Source organism: Cryptomeria japonica, chromosome 7 (assembly GCF_030272615.1).
Source record: "Cryptomeria japonica chromosome 7, Sugi_1.0, whole genome shotgun sequence".
Taxonomy (NCBI): Eukaryota; Viridiplantae; Streptophyta; class Pinopsida; order Cupressales; family Cupressaceae; genus Cryptomeria; species Cryptomeria japonica.
In genome coordinates, this window is record NC_081411.1 from 856,852,847 (window position 1) to 856,875,962 (window position 23,116).

General features: G+C 39.4%; 1 protein-coding gene across 1 annotated transcript in view; it reads left to right on the forward strand.

Annotated features, from left to right (window-relative positions):
- The first annotated feature begins 1,465 nt into the window (after positions 1 to 1,465).
- LOC131047038 (AMP deaminase) overlaps positions 1,466 to 23,116 on the forward strand; it is a 103,288-nt gene continuing 81,637 nt past the window's right edge. The window contains exons 1-2 of the mRNA XM_057980831.2: positions 1,466 to 2,295; positions 19,900 to 20,099. Of these exons, the coding sequence (XP_057836814.2) occupies positions 1,878 to 2,295; positions 19,900 to 20,099 (618 nt within the window). The 5' untranslated portion in view covers positions 1,466 to 1,877. The remainder of the gene's footprint in view (positions 2,296 to 19,899; positions 20,100 to 23,116) is intronic.

Below are 23,116 nucleotides of genomic sequence, written 5' to 3' on the forward strand. Positions count from 1 at the left end.
ATCTGTGAATACCCAAAAACTTTTAATGTGATGTTGGTTAAACTGAAACTAACTCCCATTAAGACCTACTTTGTAGAGTTGATTTAACTGGTAACTGTAGTAGTATCATCAACAGTGAGTTATCTGTTGCAGGAAGAAAGACCTTAACAAAATATTTCAATATAGTTAAGATAAAGACCTTAACAAAATATTTCAATATAGTTAAGATAAATGAAAAATTCTTGTTAGTGCAAGCCTTATTTCTTCACATGGAAGTAATATTAGCAAGGCAAGAGTTAGTAAACTGTTAAAAACATGCAGAAGCAGAAACATAAACAAAAACAAAAAAACTAACCCCTTTATTTTTTTTTTAGTTCTCACTAGAGCTTTCTAAAATCACTGAGAACGCTTTTCAAATCATTCTGAAAGAATGAACAGAAACAATGAACAAGCACAATAATAATGCATATAGGGGAAAGGACCCAGTAGTTGTGCACCCTAACTTCGTGCTTCTCAAAATCTTACGTGGGAATTTCAAATCACTCCGATTTTTTACAGCAGCTTACTTGGCAAGTCTCCTGCTTATAACTAAGGTTTCAGGGCCACATCATCAAATATGATGCCACATCAGCATGCTTTTTGCCAAGGTGTCCAAAATAGCCCCAAAAAAACTGAGACTAATAGGTGTGCAAAAGGGCCCCAATACTTGTGCATCACATGATCAACAACTTCTATCACAAGAATTGGAACGCGCTCAACTACTGGGTCCTTTCCCCTAGCATTCGATGAGACAGCGTGTGTTACCAGTAACATATGCATTAGTGTCAGTAGCTGATTTAATATTTATTTTCACTGGGCAAAGTATTGGGCATTTAATAATATGCACTCAACTGAAAGATTTTCCTAGATATCAAATAATTCAATTTGTTTCATTAAAAAATAAAAATAAAAAATTTATACACTACTGCAGCCAATAGACAATCAGATAAATAACAATATTTGAATTTATGTTCATAAATTTTAGCTAAGCAAACCAAAGAAATATATTTAAATCCTTCAATGTGATTGGCCAAGCTAAAATAATCATCTATAAAAATAAATCCGGTTTATTAAATTTCAAATTATAGAATTGTCACGTGAGTCGAATTTCAATTATAAAATGCAAATTAAATCTCTTAACAAACTAGAAAACTTAAATAATCATCTATAAAAATAAATCCGGTTTATTAAATTTCAAATTATAGAATTGTCACGTGAGTCGAATTTCAATTATAAAAAGCAAATTAAATCTCTTAACAAGTCACAAACAGTCAAATTGCAGATCACAAAAATTTCAAATTGAGTAAAAATTCAACCTACAAGTCAAATTTAGTCAAATTCAGAGCCATGCAAGTGGCACGCCCGCGTAACATTTCAGTGTGCCACGTCAGTGTGGAACCTCGCAAAACTGACTGTGGAAGAATTATAAAGGAAATCAAGAGATCTACCAGTATATTATAAAAATTAAGAGGAACAAGCAGTCGACACTATCGAAATTCGAAAGTTACGAGCACCATTCTTTGATGGATATTAAGATCACGTGATACTGTGCGGGAGCAAAAGTTTTTCTTTCGAAGTGTATCCCAGGAATGTGCGGGAAGTTTGCTGCAAGGCAGCGCATCGAATCCTGTGCCCAAAAAATTCCTAGCGCACTCAGCGCCGCTTTTTCTAAGTCTACGCAGAAATATTCACCCCAAAATTCCGATTCTTTTGTATTGTTTTAGCTTATAAAGGTTTGGTTCGTCGTCTTTAAATTCAGTTCCGATTGTCACGGACGAAAGAGAGATAAAAGGAACAAAAAAATCAAACAGGAAAACGAGAAGATTAATAAGTTGTGCGCCGAAATTTGAAGGGTTTCAATGGATATCTCGAGCTCGGGGACCTTGCATTTGGTAATGGCAGCCCTGGTAGGGGCCACCGTAGTGGCGGCCTCAGCTTATTACATGCACAAGCGAGCGTTGGAGCAGTTGCTGGAGTTTCAGCGGAGGAGCCAGGGAGAGAATTTGGAAGATAATGAAGAAGATGAGGAAGCAGTGGCACAGAGTAAGAGGCGCGGGCATCACAATTCTAGGCGGAGAAGTGCTTCTGATAGAACCTTCGGTTCAATGCCTAACATCCCGAATGCCGCTGCGGAAGGGTTGGAGTGTTATGGCCAGAGCGAGAAGAAGTTGAATCATAGTAATAATTATAATGGAGGTGCGGAATTTAGGCGGGGTTCATTCGGGAACTTGACTACGATTCCCTCGGGACTTCCCCGCCTTCAGACGCGGCGAGACGGTATGCTTTTATCTAGATTTTAACTGCTCGTTATTTTTATTGAAAAAAAGATACTAGTTTTTTTTTTTAATTGTACTCATTTTTGTGGAATTTCGAATGAGTCAAAAACATAAAAAAATGATAATGGTAAATGAGAAGATTTTTCTGATTAATCTGTGTTGCGTATGCGGATTTCGGTATTTACGGTTTAGACTTTTGTCTATCTTGTAGAGGCTGACTAAACCTGTACATTTTAAGGTTAATTTTCTTTACGACGATTCGAATTCATTTACCGAAACTTCAAATGATTTTAACATTTCACGTTAGAAATTTTATCCTAAAGTGTTTTCAAAGATCTGCAAATCGTAAATCCTTGAAAGGTCGAATCTATTCCGTATTATCATCGAATTTGCTAAAACTTTGCATAAAAGCCTCTTTGAGTAGGAGAGATTCACACTGACTACTGAATGCCGGACGGTGGAAATTTGAACAATATAGCCATAGGCTAAGTAACATGTGCATTCCAGAAGGGCCTGTTTCTTTGCGATAATTTGTGTTCATTTATGGAAGTTTGAATTTTTATTTTTGAAGATTTTGCCATTCATAAATCTGTAAAAGCTTGGAATCCACCCCTCGGATCTTTAAATTTGTTAAAACTCTGCATAAGCTTTAACAATTTTTTGATGTAACGGAGTTTTGAACTTATAAACTCACGTTGCACTAAAATTTAATTAATTTAGCTAGAGTCTGGGCAAAACAACTCGCCCTACCCCCATAGAATTGTAGGATGCTGGAGCGCATTAATTCAAAGTAATATGTACATTCTGTTAAGCTCTTTTCATTGGGAGAACCAAGAGGTTCCAACTTTTGACCTGTTTAGAAAAGAAATTTAAACTATTTAGCCAGAGGCTGAACACATCATGTAAGGTTTTGTTATTTTATGACAGGCTGATTGTATTTACTGTAACTTTTATTTAGATAATTTTTGTTTTTCAAATTTTGCAAATAATAAATCTTTAGAAGCTCGGAATGTATTCTACAAATTTTCTAATTACCTTAGAATTGTCATAAAATTTGTATGCCTTTGCCTGAAATTTGTATCTCTTTAAGTAGGGGAGGCATGGACTTTGATCTGATGCCGAACAGGAGAAAATTAAACTTTTTTGCCATAGACTGAACTTTTGTTGCATTTTGTAAGGTTTTCCTCCTTAACAACAATTCAAATGCATTTATTGTAAATTTGAATGATTGGGAAGATCCGCATGCCATTTATCTTAATGTAACCTTGGATGCTTTTAAGATTTGCAAGTCATAACTCTGTGGAAGTGTCAAAATCTATTCCTGAGATCTTTGGATTTGCTAAAAAATTGCACAAGCTCTGTATCTCTTTTAGTAGGAGAGGTTCAAACTTATGACATGACGCCTAGACAGTTGAAATATAAACTATTCAGCCTTTGGCTGAAGTATGTTGCATTCTGTAAGGTTCTGTTCCTTCACCAATTGAAATGCATTTACTGTAGAGTTGAATTCTATTAAAGATTTGAAGTATAAATTTTAGTTGAGCTTTGAATGTTATCAAATATTTGCAAGTAATAAATCTGTGAAGGCTCAGCGTCTATTCCCAGATATCTTTGAATTTGCTAAAATTTTGAGTATCTTTGCAAACTTTGAATCTCTTGAAGTAGAAGAGGTTTGAACTTCGAACTTACAACCTGGTGCCAGACAAGTTTAGTTTAAACTAATTAGTGATAGGCTGAACCAATGTGTGGATTTCATAAGGTTATGTTCCTTGGCAACAGTTCAAATGCATTTACAGTAACTTTGGATTCCTTTTTTTGAGTATTTGCATGTCTTGAATCTGTAAAGGCTCAAAATATGCCATCTGAGATATTTGAAATCGCTAAAACATGGCATAAGCTTTGTATGTCTTTGTATATGTTGAAATAGAAGAGGTTTGAATTTATGATCTGATGTTGGACAGTAGAGATTTAAACAAAATGTGCATTCTGTAAGGTTTGGTCTCCTTGCCAGTTCATATAAGGTCAAATTGTAATGAATTTACTGTACTAAACCACAAGTGGTCAAACAAACAACCAATGAACAGTTGCATAGAGAAGAACAACAAAGACACAAGATTCTAAGAACAAGGAAGAGCAATGAAGAATTGGGAAACAGACAATCTATATTATTTGCAAAAGATTTGAACACAGTATTGGCCACTCCAGAATTGCATGGAACGCAACCAGCCTAGATGCTACCTTGCCAATGAATATTTAACCTACTTGTGAGACTCTGCAGTATAATAAAACCCCTTTTTACAAGCCCAACTATGGCTATGAACTAATATAGTGAATATCTAGAAAACTTTGTGATTTATTGTGGCTCAGACTGATCAATGGTCTAATCTGAATTGGATTGCCACATTTTTTTGCAGACTTAGGCATGAATCCCAAGGCACAAGAAAATCATGATATAATTCCATTTTTATCTGCTAAATTATGATTTTAGTCACAATTTGATCCGTATTTGAATGGTGAATTTGAGATTTGATTCCAATTTGGCATTAATTTAAAAATATATATTTTTTCTCTATATTTTTTATGAATTTTTCAACAGATATTTAATTCTAATTTGGCATGAAATTAAAAAGATTTTTTTTTTTCATCTGTTCTTAAGAAATTTTTAGTTTTTAATCTGTAATTTGTCTCACTTAAATCCTAGCTATTTGAGAAATCCTTTATCTTTTGGTTTGCCAAGTCAATACCAAGAAAGTTTTTTGCTATAAAACTATGAACCAAAGATGTAAATATCTTAATTGGCAATAAATCGTTTGGCCGAAAATTTTAAAAAAATTGGGAATTGGGGAAAAAATCTGCAAAATTATCGAACATTTGAAAATATATAATTTTTTTAAATATTCTAAAAAAACATGTATACACTAAATTTATAGAACACAATAGCATATTACTGGTTTCCATCATATATAAATCATAGTCTGAGACTTTGAGTCAAATACATACCATATGGCATATAGCAAAGTGATATACCAAAAAAACAAGTTCAAGTTCTAAATAGTAAATACGATTGAGTCAAATCCATATTGTAGAGCCTAGACCACAAAACAAATCAGTGAAGTCTGAATACATATTAAGTTCATGTTTTCATATCATTGAAAACTGGAAATCATAGATTGCGTTTGTGACTAAAGCTCAAAAAACTCTGTTGCCGCTGAGTGGGTGCTGAAGTAGATGGTGTTGCAGCAGCAACTGCTGCTGCTGCAATATCCTCAACCGATGATGAATCTGCCTCTTTTGGATCATCAAACTCATCTCCCGCCTCCTCATGTTCTGCCACCTTTGCCGCCCATTCAGCTGCCTCCCTCTCCATCTCATCTAACTGAGCGTCAGTGATAAATGCATCCACATCAATATCACCAGTAGCACCATCAGGTTCAGCAATCTAATCCGCTGTGTATGGATCAATCTCATCAATGTCAAGTGCGTCATATGAATTGTTCCCTTGTACCCTCTTTTCATGCAATCGAAGGTTGTACCGCACATATACAAGGTCATTCAAGTGTTTCTGAGTCAACCTATTGCGTTTTTTTGTGTGAATGGCCTCAAAGACACTCCAGTTGCGCTCACAACCAGAAGCACTACAAGGCTGAGATAATATGTGGATTGCAAGTTTTTGAAGATTAGGCGTTGTGGCACCATAATCTTCCCACCACAGATTTGCAAGCATACAAATTGGCATTTATAACTTGGTAAATATTTTTATAAACTTAAAGATTGAAATAAATGGTAAAGTTAAACCGTAAAATAGATTTAAGAGCACATTTTTTTTTTACCTGGCAATAGGGTGTCTCTCTTACGAATACCAATAGGTGAAGAAAACAATGGCCCATCTCCCTTCTTGTACCTCTGCAACTCATCACTCATCAACAATGAGGTCTTGAATATTTTCATCAGGAACCAACCTCTGAATACATGTGTCAAGGCCAAGTTGAACCTCCTGATCTATTTTGAAACTACGGGAGTAAAGAACTTGGGGTTCAAATAGTAGGCAGCAGCATGGATATGTTGGTGGAGTTGTCGGTTCCACCTTCGATCAATTATGCGCCATATGGGTTCATATTTAGTCCTCTCTGACCCATACAAGTGCTGAATTGCCTCTTTGGCCTTATCCATGGCCTCATATAGATGCCCTATGGGGCTTTAATCCCCATCCACCATCCGTAGAACCCTCACCAACGGTTCTGACAACTAGACATGACAAATTTAACAAAAATCAGCAATGTGTAATATTAGAAAATTTAAAAATATATCATCAATTGAAATTTGAACTTTGAACACTTACATTGATGATCTCCTCCATGAGTTTGGCAAATCTATCATCAAAAACGGCCTTCACGACCTTCTCTGCTTCAGGCTTCCTACAATAAGGCCTTTGCAACCATCTTTCACTCACAAACATCCTCTTTAGGTTGGGCAATGCACGTAATATGCTCTGTAAGTTGAGGAAATTCATGGCAAAATGCGTGACTCCTGAACGCACAAGATCCTTACCATCAGTGTGTTGTCTCATAAGCTCCAAGACCCATGTGTGGTTGTAGATGTACTTTGTGATTTCCCTTCCATCTTCAACCACATTCTTCACCCAACTAAGTTTCCCTATGTCCTCGAGGAGTAAATCAAGGCAATGAGCAACACAAGGGCTCCAAAATAATGACGGATGCCTAGCCTGTAGAAGTTTACCCGCTGCCACATATGCAGCTGCATTATCGGTCACAACTTGAACAACTTTTTGCACTCCGACTTCGGTCACCACCTCATCCAACATGTTGCACAAGGTTTCTGCATTCTTCACTTGATCTGAGGCATCAATCGATTTTAAAAATACCACCTGTCCCCCTGAAGCAACTAGAAAGTTTATGAGTGTCCTATTCCTACTATCCGTCCACCCATCAGATAAAATGGTGCAGCCATTCCTTTCCCAATTCCTCCTTTGTTGTTCCACCAGTTGATGTGTGTTTTGGACCTCATCCTGCAATAATGGCCCACTCAACTCATAACGACTTGGGGACTTGAACCCCTTACCAGAAATGGTCAATCCACTGACCATTTGCTCCCAATATGGACTCTCAATAATACTAAATGGAATATTGTTGTAAATCCAAAATCTAGCCATTGCCGCTCTTGTTTGCTGATGCACTTCCTTATTCTATGAAGTACCTAACAATCCAGGTTGTGCACCAGGAGTGTTACGAGGAATGAAAAAACCAGATGTATTGCTGCCCACCCCAAATTTTTTTGATTCTGTAGAACTGATATTCCTTGATGGGGCTGCCATTGCCTCTGCTGTCCTCTTTTTTTCTACCTTCTTTTGCTCAAATTCTGAAAGCCTTGCTTTTGCCTCCCTTTGAACCTCTTCAGGGCAATTGTCACATACCTTAATATTTTGTCCATTGATTTGTGCAAGGTGAATTTTGAGTCGGTATATGCCACCGGTCATAGTTTTTGTGCAATGGTTACAAATAACCTCTCCTGCCACTGCACCTGGTGTGCCATGTTTCCACATAGGATCCCTCTTTCTACCACCACCTCTAGTTGCAGAAGCCATTATCTTTTATAAAAATTCGAAAGACACCTAGCAAAAGAGACCAAACATGGATCAATAAATATACTTTGTCCATTGCTGATTGTTGTTATATTTATGGATCAATAAATAAGAAAGAAAGGAGGAGATTGTATTTGTAGTTGTGTGTTTTTTTCTTCTAACTTTTTCTCTTCTACGTGGCAAACATTTGGCGCCGTTGCCTAGACATACTCAGGAACGGAAGGAGCGGATGGCGCATAGACACGATGGGCCTACCCGTTGGTGAGATCAACCCAGAGGCCGATGACGCGCAAACAAAGCTCTACCACGGAGAAGACACTGCAACGCGGGAATTCTCAATCCTCCTTCAGGTGGCCATCAAGACCTACGTCCGAAGGGAGGCCACGGAGGCTGAAATCCCAACAAGTGCCGTGTGGACAGCACTGGAAGTTAGCCTGACAGTAAATCGGTTGATGAACCATCTCCCCGGTTGCTTGCACAAGCATCACTGGCACAACGAACTCGCTTGGAGGAGATTGCCTTGGAAGAGCGACGCCAACAAATCCTCCAACAGTACGAAGAAAGTAGCTGTCGGGAAGCGGAGCATGATGGCACGAGGCCAAGAGGAAATTGAACCCTGAATCCGAGAGGGATAAAAGAACATTCTAGATTTGAATAAAGGTGTCATAATATTGACACAAGTTGTATCTGATGAGATGAATTAATAAAAAAGTGTTCTGTTTTTATGTGTTGTTATTGATGGAAATGAACGGGAATTAATGCCCAACCTATTAAACAAAGATAGAAATAAGAAAGCACAAACAGAGGAGTGGGAGGCCGCACATAGGGCCTTGATTTTGGAGCAACAAGTAGAACGTAGATAGAGGTTGAGGCAACTTGTCGAAGGACGACCTGCCGAAGGGTTGCTTGAAGGGAACCAAGGAGGTGTCACGGAGGGGGTAGAAGCCGAGGGAAATTTCTACGCGTTGCTAGAACATTGTAGGGTGAGAAGCTACGAAGAGTTTTTGGAGGAAACAAGGTTACGGAGGAATCTAGTCGAAGAGACCTGGGACCAATTCAAAAACTTATCCCTTACGCCGCGAAGTGAGGACCACCAAAGGGAGCCAATAGTGGATGCGGGTGAGAACGAAGGGGAGGAAGACCGTACGGCTGTAGGTGCGACACACGGAAGGCAAATCACCGTACCCCCAGTTTCCCAAGCAGGACACATCGCCGACGCCGGAGGGAGTGGCGCAGGGGCACAGACACCGCCACAATCACCTCCGGGGAGACGACCCCCATCGATGGCGAGTAAACAAAAACTGCTGAAGTTCCACGGCGACGGGAAGGAAGATCCTGTCCTCCATTGCCGCACTTGCGAAACCATATGGTCAGCGAACGGTGTTACTGACCAAGATGAATGGGTAACACAATTTCCAGCAACCTTAAGGGGAGTGGCCATAGACTAGTACTCAGATATGGATAAGGCCAAAGTCGGCACATGGCTCGACTTGAAGAAGGAGTTCGGGATAGAGTTTTGCCTCCTCAGAAAACGACAACGAAATAGTAGCCGAAATCTATGGCACAAAGTAGAACAAGAACGAGACTATCCGAGCCTATAGTTTGCGGCTCAAGGAACTGTTGGGGAAAATGGAGAGTCAACCAGTGGATGGGTTGAAAAAGAGATGGTTCGTGGAGGGACTGAAACACTCCATCCGGAAAAAGATGAAAATTGTTCCACCAACCTCGTACGAAGATGCATATAATAGAGCAATGGATCTCGAGAGCGAGACCAAGACATCCAAGAAGAAAAAGTAGAAGGATAACTCATTCGAGGATGATGACTCTTCCGAGGGAAGCAAAGGCGACGACGAGTCCGGCAAAAGTTGCAAGCCCTACAGAAGGACATGCTGAGGATGATGAAAGCGCTGAAGGTTATGAAGGGAGGTCCAAGCAAGACTGACGAAGGGGAGCTTTGGTGCACGAAATGTAAGACGGACAGCCACACGAAAGGCTCCTGCCAAAAGAAGGCCTATTGTGATATATGCCAGTTGATGGGGCATCCCACCAGGGAATGCCCCTACAACATGAAAACACGAAACCAACAAGTATTGCTTACGCAGGAACAACCAACTGCATCGGGCGGTACCGACAGCTCCCAAGCGAACAACAATGCAACATCGGGAGGCTACCGAGATAACTGGTGGGGAGGACGAAACAACAATAACAATACAAGGAGCCGGATCCAATACGACTCCAAAGGCCGACTGATGGTACAATGCAGAGCGTGCAACCAGTGGGGGCACTTTGCTCGAGATTGCCCGACGGGAGAGGCCACACAATATTTGTGCAAATGGTGTGGATCGGGAGACCATGAAGACGCCACCTGCCCAAAGTCCGGCATCTACTTGCTCAATATTGAGGAAACCAAGGAAGAGGAAGTGCTGGCCGTAACCCGCGCCCAAGCTAGACACGCAATGTGCCTAGACTCGGAGACGGAGAAGCGAAGGGTACGGGAAGCACGAGAAGAAATTGAGAAAGAGATACAAGAAAGGGCGAAGGCGAAGGGTATGACGGGTACTTCCAGCCGACCGGAGGTGGAGGAGGCTATACTAAATCAAATTTTAAAACTGGAGGTGCTTGTGAAGGTACACGACCTCCTCCAGACGATGCCTCAAGTACGAACGACGTTGTTGAATAATCTCTCCCAACCAAACACCAATACCAACCACCACACAGATGGTCCTGGGGGGTCTGCAATAGACCCCATGTTGCTGGCAGTTAACACTGGAAGGAACCCGACCATTGTGGAGATGGGTATCCTTGGCACCATTCTAACCGATACCATCGTCGATGGTGGATCAGGAGTGAATGTTCTTCCAGAAGAAACCTGGTGGAAGCTGGGGAAGCTGACATTGTGGCCATCTACATTCAATCTGTTGGGAGAAGATCAACATGGAATCAAACCCATCGGGACACTGATGGGCCAACAAGTTACCATCGGAACGCAACCCTTCATACTGGACTTCGTGGTAATCCCACTAAAGAAAAAAGGGTATGATGCGATCTTAGGGAGAGGGTGGCTGGTGGCAGCCAAGGCCACCCACAACTGGAAGAAGAACACTTTGTTTATGGAGAATGGAGGAAGGAAGTTTATCATAGACCTTGGGACGTAGTTGGTTAGTGAGGAACTGGCATCATCTTCAGAATCGGAGGGTGAAGGAGAAGGCGATTGAGGGACGAAGGACGGGGTTGCAGGGAGCCCAACAACGAAGGGATTCTCAAACTGGGGGAGTGCTCCGAGGATGAGACGGGGTCATTGAAAGGGCTCTTCCACTGGCAGATGGAGGATTACGAAATGTTCCAAAGCTACAGGCTCGAAGTAGAGAAACCAGAGCAAGCAACAGAGGAGGTGTACCTGCCGGAATACAAAGAATATTGGAAGGGAGACGCCCCAAACCTCGGTGACGTAGATAATCCGAAGATCATTCGTGTCGGCAACGATTGGAACCTTGTGTGGAAGGCCACAACCTTCAAAATCTTTATTATTCTTCTTCTTCTTATGTACGGGAAGGAGACCGTGGTCCTTGTAGAATTTGTGGTTCCAAGACTTTGGATGGCCATTGAAAATAGACTTGCCACCAACGGGTCCAAATTGAAACCCTACCACAAGAAGCGCGCAGGGGACCTGAGAGGCCGGAAGGACACCCGAGAGTCCGGAGGGGAACCCGATAGGATGGAAGGGGACCTGAGAGGCCGGGCAGGCGACTCAAGAGGCACGAGACCAAAGCGGGAGACTCTCGGGTGAGGCAAACCGAGAAAGGGCGATCCCAGAGGCACGAAACCCGAGCCGAATTTGGACATTTAAAAAAAAAAAAATAAAAAAAATCCGTACGACGGAAAAAAAAAAACAAACCACGATGGAACCACCGTGCGGTGGCAACACTGACGGTGGAACCATCGTGCGATGGGAACACCGACGGTGAGACCATCGTGCGGTGGCAACACCGACAGTGGATACCATCGTTGCCAACATAAACGCAGCCCTGCACAAACACACAACCCCCGCACAAATGCACTTCGCCCAACAACGCAACGCCCACGCAAGCATAGGGCAGGCACACGTAAGGCACACACAGCCATCCAAGAGGTAGTTAAGCGTTTGGCGTGCAGAAGGAGGCCCGTATGGTGTGTATGGTAGATGGTTGGTCGTGTATTCCATATGGGGTGATCCGTACGGTGGAGGGGTGTTGACCGCACGGGAAGGTGGTTGTATGATTGGAGGTGTCAGTGCTATTGTTGATCGTATGGGGAGGTTGTATGGCTGGGGTGCCATTGGGGACATTACAGTGAAAAAAAAACAAAAAAAAACGATGACCAGATTGAAAAATCATCTGATGATGTCTGGAGCCAGGATGCTGAAAATATTAGAATGGAGAAGAAGGGTTTTGGAATCTTAAAATATCACAGAAATGATGTGCGCCATGGACTTTCGTGTGGTTCTGAGGGTTGTAAATTGGTGTTGGCGGCGGGGGCGTTGCCCCTTGACCCCGCCTGGCATTGGATTGTTCCATACCGTGAGAAAGAAGCTTGAAACAAATTTGGAGGTTGCGACCAAACAGAGTTTGAGAAAAGGCATTACAAGAATGCAAAGTCGTATGACACCAGGGAGTTATTCAGTTCAGTTATTAGCCTTTGGGGAGTGTGATGGAGGATTTGAGGTGTCTCCTAGCCTTTGTGCCAGAGGGTTGTGGCCACTTCCAGGCATGAATGGTACACTTTGAGGAACTTGGAGTATGTCTCGACTGGACGAGAGGTTGCCTTGGTGGATGCACAGAGGGCTTGGGAGGAGCTAACCACCAGGTTGGAGGCAGTAGTAGCGTGAGACTTAGCTCAGCGTAGATAGGAGTTGGATGCTGCGAGGGCAGCGCAGGTGGCTATCGAGGACAAATTGGCTAGGGAGACAGTATCATTTGAGTAGCAGTTGGTGGAGGTTGAGACTGAAAAGCGTGTTTTGCAGACATGTTTGGTTTAGGCACAGGAGGACTGTGATGTCAAAGGAAGCAATAATGGTGAAATCCGCACTTGAGCATCGGATGGTAGCAAAAAAGGGTTTTTAGGTGAGGACGTAGCAGGTGTATGAGTTCCGGGCTCGATTGGCGTTAGCAATTCCTGCAGTTCTATATCTTGAATGAACATCATCTCTATTTTGTATTAAGTCGTCCGGAGACGACTTCTTTTCTTGGGGGGGATGATGTTGCCAAGAATAATCATTATGTTATGTTGTCATATTATGTTTATGTTGTCGTCGGTAATAATGAGTTACGGCGGTCAGTTAGTTAGTCGTCCCGAAGGGCAGTTGGATGCGACGGTTGGTCGCACCCCTTCGGCTATTATATATTGCATACCTTTCCTTCGAAGTAGGATCATGATAGTCGTATCTGGGTTTAATGTTATAAGCACTTGATGTACATGGATTGTTGAATTAATACAGAGACTGGTTATTTAATAAATTTCCATTATGTTTTGTGCATTTACTTTCTGCATTTAATCGTTTACTCGTATGTGGCAAACACTATTAACATAATGTTCTTTATAGGCAGTATTTGCCGATTGTTGTTATATTTTCCATGTGCTTTCTGGGTAGATACTGCCCAGAAAGCACATTATGTTACAAAATCTCTATTTTTATTTACAAATTTGTACATAATTCGTACATTGATTGTAAGTTTGTAACAATACTGCCCAAATTTTGTAGGAATTATGTGCTTCCTGAATGAATTATTTACAAATTCATACAAAAAGAACATAATTCCTACATAATTTGTTATAGAAATGAACAACATGAATGTAACATTAACATAATACCGCCTAGAAAGCTTCCCCCAAATTTTGTAGGAATTATGTGCTTTTTGAATGAATTATTTACAAATTCATACAAAAAGCACATAATTCCTACATAATTTGTTATAGAAATTAACAACATGAATGTAACATTAACATAATGATGCCCAGAAAGCAATTTTGTAGGAATTATGTGCTTTCTGAATGAATTATTTACAAATTCATACAAAAAGCACATAATTCCTACATAATTTGTTATAGAAATTAACAACATGAATGTAACATTAACATAATACTGCCCAGAAAGCAGCTTTCTGGGCAGTATTATGTTAATGTTACATTCATGTTGTTAATTTCTATCACAAATTATGTAGGAATTATGTGCTTTTTGTATGAATTTGTAAATAATTCATTCAGAAAGCACATAATTCCTACAAAATTTGGGCAGTATGATTGTAAGTTTGTAACTATTGTTACATTATAAATGAAACTCTTGGCCATAAAAATTATATACAACGTAACAACACAATACAGATTAAGAATTACATTTAATCAAGGGCCTCTAGTTGTGGCAGGCGGAATCGCAGACTTTGATAGAGTTTAAAATTTAAATAATAAATATTAACTATGATAGAGAAATTCGTGCTCTTACTTGTCTCGTCAAATCTGGACTTAGACCGCGAATTTGCCAAAGACTCCCGTGAAGACAAATGAGTGCTAAAAGGTCAAAACCAATTCGCACACCTGTAAGTCTAAAAACTATTGTTTCCTTCAGCTGCCGTTGTGTGAAGACTTGCGCGCGCTAAAAAACCAATACGCGGACTTTATCGGGTGTTAAAAGATATTCACTTTTTAGGGTTGCATGAAAATAACAAATTAAAACTAAATCCGCTTTTCGACACGCGTTTTTTTATGCTTTGCTCGCGATTTTATCGCGATTTAAACTATTAGAAGTTCGCGATTTTTTAGAAAAAATCTGGCGCGATTAAATCGTTTTCTGTTCTGAATTGCGATAAATCGCGATTTAGCTGATTTTTAGACGATATTTACATCCTTTCTATGAACCATTATGTTCTCACTCTCAATTTTCCTTCTAGCTTGATTTCAGCTAAGACTTCACTCCAGCCTTATTTTAGCAACTCTTATGCCCCTCTACAAAGGGAAATTGCCCACTTTTTTATGCCAACCCAGTGATTGTTGATCTTCCCTACATATGTGGCAATTGAAAGGTCTTGCCTGCCTCACAAACTGGAAATAAAAGCTGTAAGAAACTTGATTTTTTAACTTCCATCCTATGGTTTTGCAGATTCCCTATTGTTTTTGTATGCCTTTGAATGCCACTTTAATATTTTTGACTATTCTAGAGAGTTTGACATAATTGACAAATGAGTGTTTGTTGTTTCCACTTGCCAGCTAGAGAATGGGTCTTTAGCGTATCCACCTCCAATGTGTGGACTAGATCCTACCTGGCTTCCCTGAGCTTGTGTTGCAACTCATGACAACTTGGTGACATGCTCTACTTTAGGTGTTTTGGGGAGGGCTCACTATATCTTTACGAAGGCAAGAGTTTGCTTCAACCTTTGTGCCCTAGGCACCAATGTGAACCAATGGTGTTTGTGGTAATGCTATGCATTACAAGTTCCCAAACATGTGCAACCAAATCTGTACACCAAAACCACACATGCTTCAAACCAAAACACAATAGCTAGTTCATTGTGTGGACCAGCCACAAAGAGAGCAAAATGAAAGAAAACTCTTTTTTGGGTGATTAAAGATTGTTCAACCCCTAAGATGCTCCTACATTAGACACCCTAAGTGAATTTTGTGACTATGTTGCTCACAAAATGGATTTTGCAGATGATTGATTCAACCACCTAAGACAAAATACTTGAACTTTAGTGATCCATGAATTTTCTTTTGACCCCTTATTCCTCCAGCAAATCAAATACTCTTTGTACTAGCTCATTTAGGTGTTCTTTCCAATGTAGTCATCAAGGACTTGCATCATTTCACCATGCTATCTTTCTAGTATCCATATTTTCCAATCAATGCTATCTTGTGGTTGTACTTCTACATCAATCAGAATCATCTTGTCTAGGAAAAGAATAAAAATTAGACACATTGAATATTGGGGAGATATCTAGTCCTTTTGGCAACTCAATACCATATGCAATTTTTAGAAAATTTGCACAAAACTTTACATAGGCCAATTTTTTTTGGTTTCAGCTGGATGTATGGACTTACATTATTTCATCTTGCTATCTTTCTAGTATCTACATTTTCTAATTAATGCTGTCCTATGGTTGTGCTTCTGCATCAACTAAACCATCTCGCCAAGGAAAAGAATAAAATGGGGTGATATCTAGTCCTTTTGGCAACTCAATTTTATATGCATTTTTAGAAAGTTTGCACAAAAATTTACATGTGCCAATATTCTTTGCTGTCAATTTGTTGTATGTTCGTTTGGGGAACTGCTCTTTCCTCAAGTGCGCCATGATTAACTCCTCTTTTGAGTAAGTCTTCTCCCTTAGTCTCATGTCTACATGTACCTTGTATAAGTCTTCTCCCTCTATCTCATGTCTACATGTACCTTGTATAAGTCTTCTCCCTCTATCTCATGTCTACATGTGCCTTATATTTGGCATTACTCTCCTCCAACTGCCTCTTAACTTATGCATTCAACTATTGCATATGTTGCCTAGAGTCTTTCATGTTTTAACTATGACACTTTTCTTTTTCCATTGTCAACAAGTTAGTGACACCTCATGGCGATGGCCCGTACACAATTTGAATTGGCGCGTCTTGTTAGTTGACATATTCACTAAGTTGTACACAAACTCTACTTGTGCCAATATGAAGTCTCAATTTGTGGGCTTATCTTCCACCAAACATCTTAGTAAGTTGTCGAGGCTCTGATTGACAACCTTTTTTGCGCATCTATCTACGGATCATATGCTAAACTATAGTTCAACTATTTGCTTACCTCTTTCCACAATGTCTGCTAAAGTGGCTATGGAACTCAATATCTTTGTCTGAGGTAATACTTTGTGCCAACTTATGCAACCACACCTCCTTGTTGAAGAACAAATTTTCCACCTTTCGTGCATCACTCGTATGATTGGAAGGACCAAAATGCCTCACCTCTAAAAACCTATCAACGACCAAAAAAATTGAGTCATTATCTCTTTGCAATTCATGGTTATCCAAGGGCAAATTAGTGGACAAGTCTTCCCATGGTCTATTTGGTGTAGGAAGTGGTTTATACAATCTAGTGTTTTGCACCACTCCTTTTGCAATTTGGCATATTTTGCATCTCTTCACAAACTTATGCACATCTTTGTGCAATTCAGATTAGTAATACCTCTCTTTCGATATGGCCCATGTCTTATCAACTTTGATTTGCCTCCCAATTTGCCACTATGCAATTGTCTAATGAGGTTCTCCTTCACTGAACTTTGTGAGATGCATGACTGTGATTTAAAAAGTATTTTTAAATACTTGGAGGGAGAAGCAAAATAAAATAAAATAGAGGGCCTGAAGTAAAGTGCCTACTAAAGAGAAGTCAAGGCTCACATCAAATCACTTGTTATTTTGGATTTTCGAATACTTTCCGGAGATTGAGCTTTGTGTTCATCTTTCCATCTAAATATGAAAACCTTTTTTGGAGATCTTGGAGGAAAACCCTCTTGATTTCCAAGTTGTATTTGAGGATGAAAATCCTCTTGTCCAAAGAGTGATTTCGCTTGGGAATCACATTTGTGCTCAAAGAATTGAAGTCATTTCAGCCTGCTACAGTGTTGCTACAGTGAATTAAGATTTCAGCTGGTGGAGGATGGGTTCAAATTTTATTTGCAAGCAAATGTTGTGTTTGTGATTTGGAGGGTTTCACTGCTAATTCTTAAGTGTTTCTTGCTGTTGTTCATCATCATTTTATGCTAGATCTTGAGCAGCACATTGATGGGGAATCACCATCATCATTTCTTTCTGATTCCAGGGTTATGCACATAATTATTTCCCGATTTCATGGTTGGTACTGATCGCCCAGTAGTCATTGCTCATGCCACCTATTTTGGGAGATCTGTACTATCTTTTAGGTGATCTTGGAGTGCCATACATAGTGGAATTCAACCTTGGAAAATTGTTTCAACTGTTTGGCGACATCTTGACATCATTTTTCTGCTATTTCCACCCATATCCTGACCTTACCATCCTGATTGCCAGCTGTACCGGGATCTTTATGAACAATTTCAATCATTTGATCAAATTTGTAATCATTCCAACAGTCTGTCTTAGTATTCTAGGGTTTTCAACAGTTGCACCTTCAGAATTTTTGGCCATTTTATCTGTTATGAGTGGAATTTATCATTGTTGTGATTCTGAAAATTGTCTATAGCATCATTTCATCAGGATTATACCTCGTTTCTTGTTGCTACAGTTGTATAAAAATAAATTTCAAGGGTTTCCTATTGCTGTTATAATTCTCTCTAATTATATTTGGCAACGTAGGGTTTACATCAGTCATATCAGCAATTATACTTGATGTATTTTGACACAAGCTATTCAGATTCGTTGTCCATGTTGCATTTGAACTTGCATATCAGCATTGTGAGGGTTTCAAACTATTGTTTAAAGTTGCATATTTGATTTACAAGGGTTTTGGAATATTGAATTAGTGCCAATCAACTAGGGCTTGGCATCAACATTTGGCATTTGATAATTGTCTTAGCCTACACATGTTTGAAAATTCATGTATCTCTTGAGGTTGCCCGATTGGGGACATTACGATGACCCAATAAAGTTCTGTGAGCCAACAAAGAGATCAAATAACTTTAGTAAATTGCCATTTTGAGGTGGCATTGCCATGTGCAAATTTCACCCAGCAAACCAAAATGTGGTAGATGTCTTATTAAAACATGCCCATGGTGAAGAGGGCTTCAAACTTGAGTTAGGCACATTTTTGGTAAGACAATGTCACACAATTTTCTTTGGCATGCCGTGCTTTATCAATGAGAAATGGATGTTGACTTTTTTTTTATTTGATATTATATACATACATTCTGACTTGTTTGAATAGATTGAAGGCATCAACCATTTTATTACTACTAAGCTCAGAAAAATGTTGATAGTTCAGGCATCCGTACCTCTTACCCCGAAGTCCACTGTTGTTTTACCATTGCTATTGCATGAGCATTCGTGGAGTTGTATCAACAAATTTAGACAATCCCTTCTCGCCACTACAGTAATACCAAATTATCAATTGCATTACCTTCTTATCATTGCGAATTGTGACTATACATTTCTTGCATCACATGATCAATCAACTGAGTCTACAACCTGGTCTTTTGACTTAGTTGTGTCACTATTTAAAGTGAAGTTTGATTGATCCCAGTTTTTTTGACAATATATTTGAAAGGACCCAATTTCAATGTTAGATTTGGCATCATTGGTTTGAATTACTGATAGAGCATGCCTGTTGAAATATTATCATGATTTTGTTGAAGAAATATGTTGGCAATTTCCTCTTGGATTTCTTTATTTTAGATTTCCTCCAAGTCTACATAATACCCGTAGGTTTTTGCTTATTATTTCACTAATTTTTTCTGTTTACTTTTCTCTATTTAAAATGCATACTTTTTAGTTATTAGCAATATGGAATTTATTTTAATTTCTATAATTTTTCTCAAATATATTAACATAGATATGGAAGTTTTTACTTTTTAGGGCACTTTTTCAATAAATTCTCTTCTCTCGCTTGCACCTGCCCATATGTCAATTTGTGTCGTCTCTAAGCTACTCTGAAGTATCTGGATTACAAATTCTCATTGATTTGATATGCCCTTTATAATTTATTATCAAAATGTTGCCCTTGGGCCATCCATATTGTTCATGAAAGAATTATCCGTAATACTTTTTCTTTTGTGATTAATTATTTCTTTCTAATGTCATCGTCCTTTATATTTTCCTCGTGAATCTTCTATCACAGTGATTGCTATTAGAAGTAAAAGTAGAAAAAATAATTATGTTATAAATTTCGAATACCTTTGTTATAACGTATCTTGATAGCAATTAGATAACATGAGGATAACCTAATGAGCTCAATATAATTTTGCTATCTGTTCAATATCGATTTCTTACACAGCAATAGGTTTTTAATTGATCAATTCTATCTGTTTTTAATCATAGGTAGTTGGCAATCTCTCAATCATCCTACTCCTTCAAAGAGAGCACCAATGGTACCAGCCAAATCACCACCTGCCACAAATGGTGGCGCATTTCAGAGCATGGAGGGATCTGAAGAAGATGAGGCACTTGATAATCAGGACGGACAGAATTATTCTTATGAAGATGGAGATACTGTGATAGAAAACATGACATCCACGACAGTATGTTGCTTCGACTCTCGATTACTGATATTAGTATTTACTGTTTAGGGCTGGATTGATTTGTTGCCCATGACAAGAATTAGTTTTGTGAAGGTCATAATTCAGCCATTATAAGTTCTGTCTTAATTTACATGAAATCAACTCTTTATTCACTGCATAAAATACAGTCAAGATTCTCTTAAAGAACATAGAGGATTTTGTCTAATTTTGACTAGTATATACAACTATCAATTGAGAGCAAGCATTAAATAGAAGCGTACCATCAAATACACCATTCCATTGACAATAACGGTTTGCTTAGCAAAGTACCTTTGAATAACCTACCATGACATACTTAGTCTTAGGGATCAAGCATCGTCTACCTCCCATTCAGCAGTGAGCTGATGCAACATTACCAAAGACCTTAAAGTATGTTACAGTTGCTTCCAACCACACCACTTCTTATGTAGTGCCATATCACTAAGAGCCTTAGTTGGGATCTTGTTCCAAATAATGTGAGAACAAAATACAACCATAGCCCAAAATCTCGACTTAGTCTTAAGACAACAATTCTAGCTTGAAATTAGAGTTGTAATATATATAATTTAAGCTGCCCGAGTGGCACACTTCCCAATGCTCAGTTGCTCTCGCGTTCCTGCATCCTTTTCTTCAGCGTTCAGTGCCTGGCTCCTTGATGTTTCAGGCTTTCTCTTGGTTCTTCGATGACGTCCTGCGACCTGCGAACAACAATTTCATTTTAATAAATCAATTTGAAAAATCAAATAATTTAACTTAACAAATATTAAATTTTAATGCCTGGCTCGAGAAGCTCTTTGTGAGATGTATCTTGAAATGCCGTTTTCTCTTCGAAAATGAAATCTGATCCTTGGTCTTGATGGTGTTTAGGCAATTTGAATCCACTAAAGCTTCTTGGCTGACTGGCGAAAAGTGACTTTTGCCCAATTGTTCAATTTCGGCCTACAAGTTGGTTTTGAAAATATCTTCTGCATTGGCATTTTCCGGCTAAAAGCCACTTTGCGAACTTGGTTACTTAATGCCCTTCCATCTTTAAAAGTTTTCCTTTATCTTCCGAAAATAGGCAAAAATGGGGGGTTTTGGATTTCTTCAGACTTTTCACTTCTGCGTTTAACCCTTAGGCATCTTGGGCATTTTGCTCCTCAACAAACTATTTAACCTCTACGGATTTCCCTATGTCGTTGAAAATGGGGTTTATGGCATTTCCGCAAGGTTTTGCAAACTTTGTGATTTTCGCGCCTTGGCCGAAGTGCGGCGATTTAATACCTTTTGAAAACCTTCCTAAATTCTGCGCCATACTGCACCTTGTCGAGCTTGGGCATTTTGCTTTCTCCGCGATTTTTTAAACCTCGCGATTTCCGTATGGTGCGATTTCGGGGAATGAGGGGGGTTTGCAAACTATTAACTTCGTGATTTTGCCTTATGGTGCGATTTCGGCGAAGACCTGCTCTTTTGCAAACTCTAAAACTTTGCAATTTACCTTGGATCGCGATTTCGGGGCTTTGGTCTATTTTTCAACGTCATAAAATCGCGATTTCCTTTTAAGTTGAAACTTCGGTGAAATGAGAGCCTTTGAAAACTTGCATTCTATGATTTACCCTTGGAAAGTGTATTTCGGAGTTTTAAGAGGTTTTTAGAAACTTTATAACTTTTGACACTTACGCCCCATAGTGCGAATTTTGGCGATTTTGGGAGGTTTGAAAACTTTTTTAAAATTCTTGCAATTTTCGCCTTTTACAACGAACTTCGGCGTTTTTAGGCATTTTGCAAACTTCGGGATTTTTGAGTGTTTTGCAAACTTCGGGATTTTGGGCACTTTTGCAAACTTCAGGATTTTGGATTGTTTTGCAAACTTCGGGATTTTGGAGTGTTTTGCAAACTTCGGGATTTTGGGGTGTGGAGTGTTTTGCAAACTTCGGGATTTTGGGGTGTTTTGCAAACTTCGGGATTTTGGAGTGTTTTGCAAACTTCTTTCCCTTTCGCACTTTTACCCTCTAAAATGCGATTTTTCGGCATTTTGAGGGGGGTTTTGCAAATTTTAAAAACTTTTCAACTATCACTTGTCCCTCATTGTGCGATTTTTGGTGAATGGGAGGAGTTTGTCAAGTTTACCTCTTATATTTTATCCAATACTGGCGAATTTCGGGGATTTCACCCATTTTGCCAATTCTTAGAAACTCATGTAATTTCCCCCTTAGTGCGAATTTAAGGATTTGAAGGAGTTTTGTCAGTTTTTTGACACTTTGCCATCTTTATCTCCTTTGTATCCCTTGGCGAAAATCGGCATTTCAACGTCATTGCAGGCTTTAACTCTTTCTTCACATTTAGGCGACTTTGCGAGAATTGGGGAGTTTTAAGTTCGCAATATGGCCCTAGAGGTCAAATTTGGTTTTAGCGGCACTTGATAGCTTCATATCCCCTTCCTCTTCCGCAAGGACAAAAAGGCACAAACTGGGGGATCCTTGTCCAAGACGGGGATGGGTGTGCGATTCGCACAACAAATGGCGACTCGGTTGGGAAATGGTCCTGAACATTTCAAGGATGACTATCCGGATTGAACCCCAGAATCTCCAGTATATACCCCACAAAACAACCCAAATGACAAAAGACGGATTCAAAGTAAAAATGAGGTCGCAAACTGAATCAAGTCACCAAACTTGAAAATCAAGTGTGTGCAGTGAGGTTCATTCCTACTTAAAGAAAGTTGAAATATCATTGTTCAGTCAAGACAAGCTATGTAGGGCGACTCTAACTCCAAAAGCAACCTAGATAGAGCCCCGTTGCCAGCAAGCGTCTATAGCCCGGACGGAGTTATTGCCTGTAAGCTCACAGAGATTGCTCTGTTTCCGATAAATTTTCTTGTTTGAAAATCGACAAAGGTGTCTGTATTCCCAAAGCCAAGCAACTTGATATTTCTTTACTTTTCAATTTCTTTTCTTTTGATTTTTCTTTTACTTTTCACTTTTCCTCCTCGGCTGGTAAGTAGTGAAGTCTACGTGGGA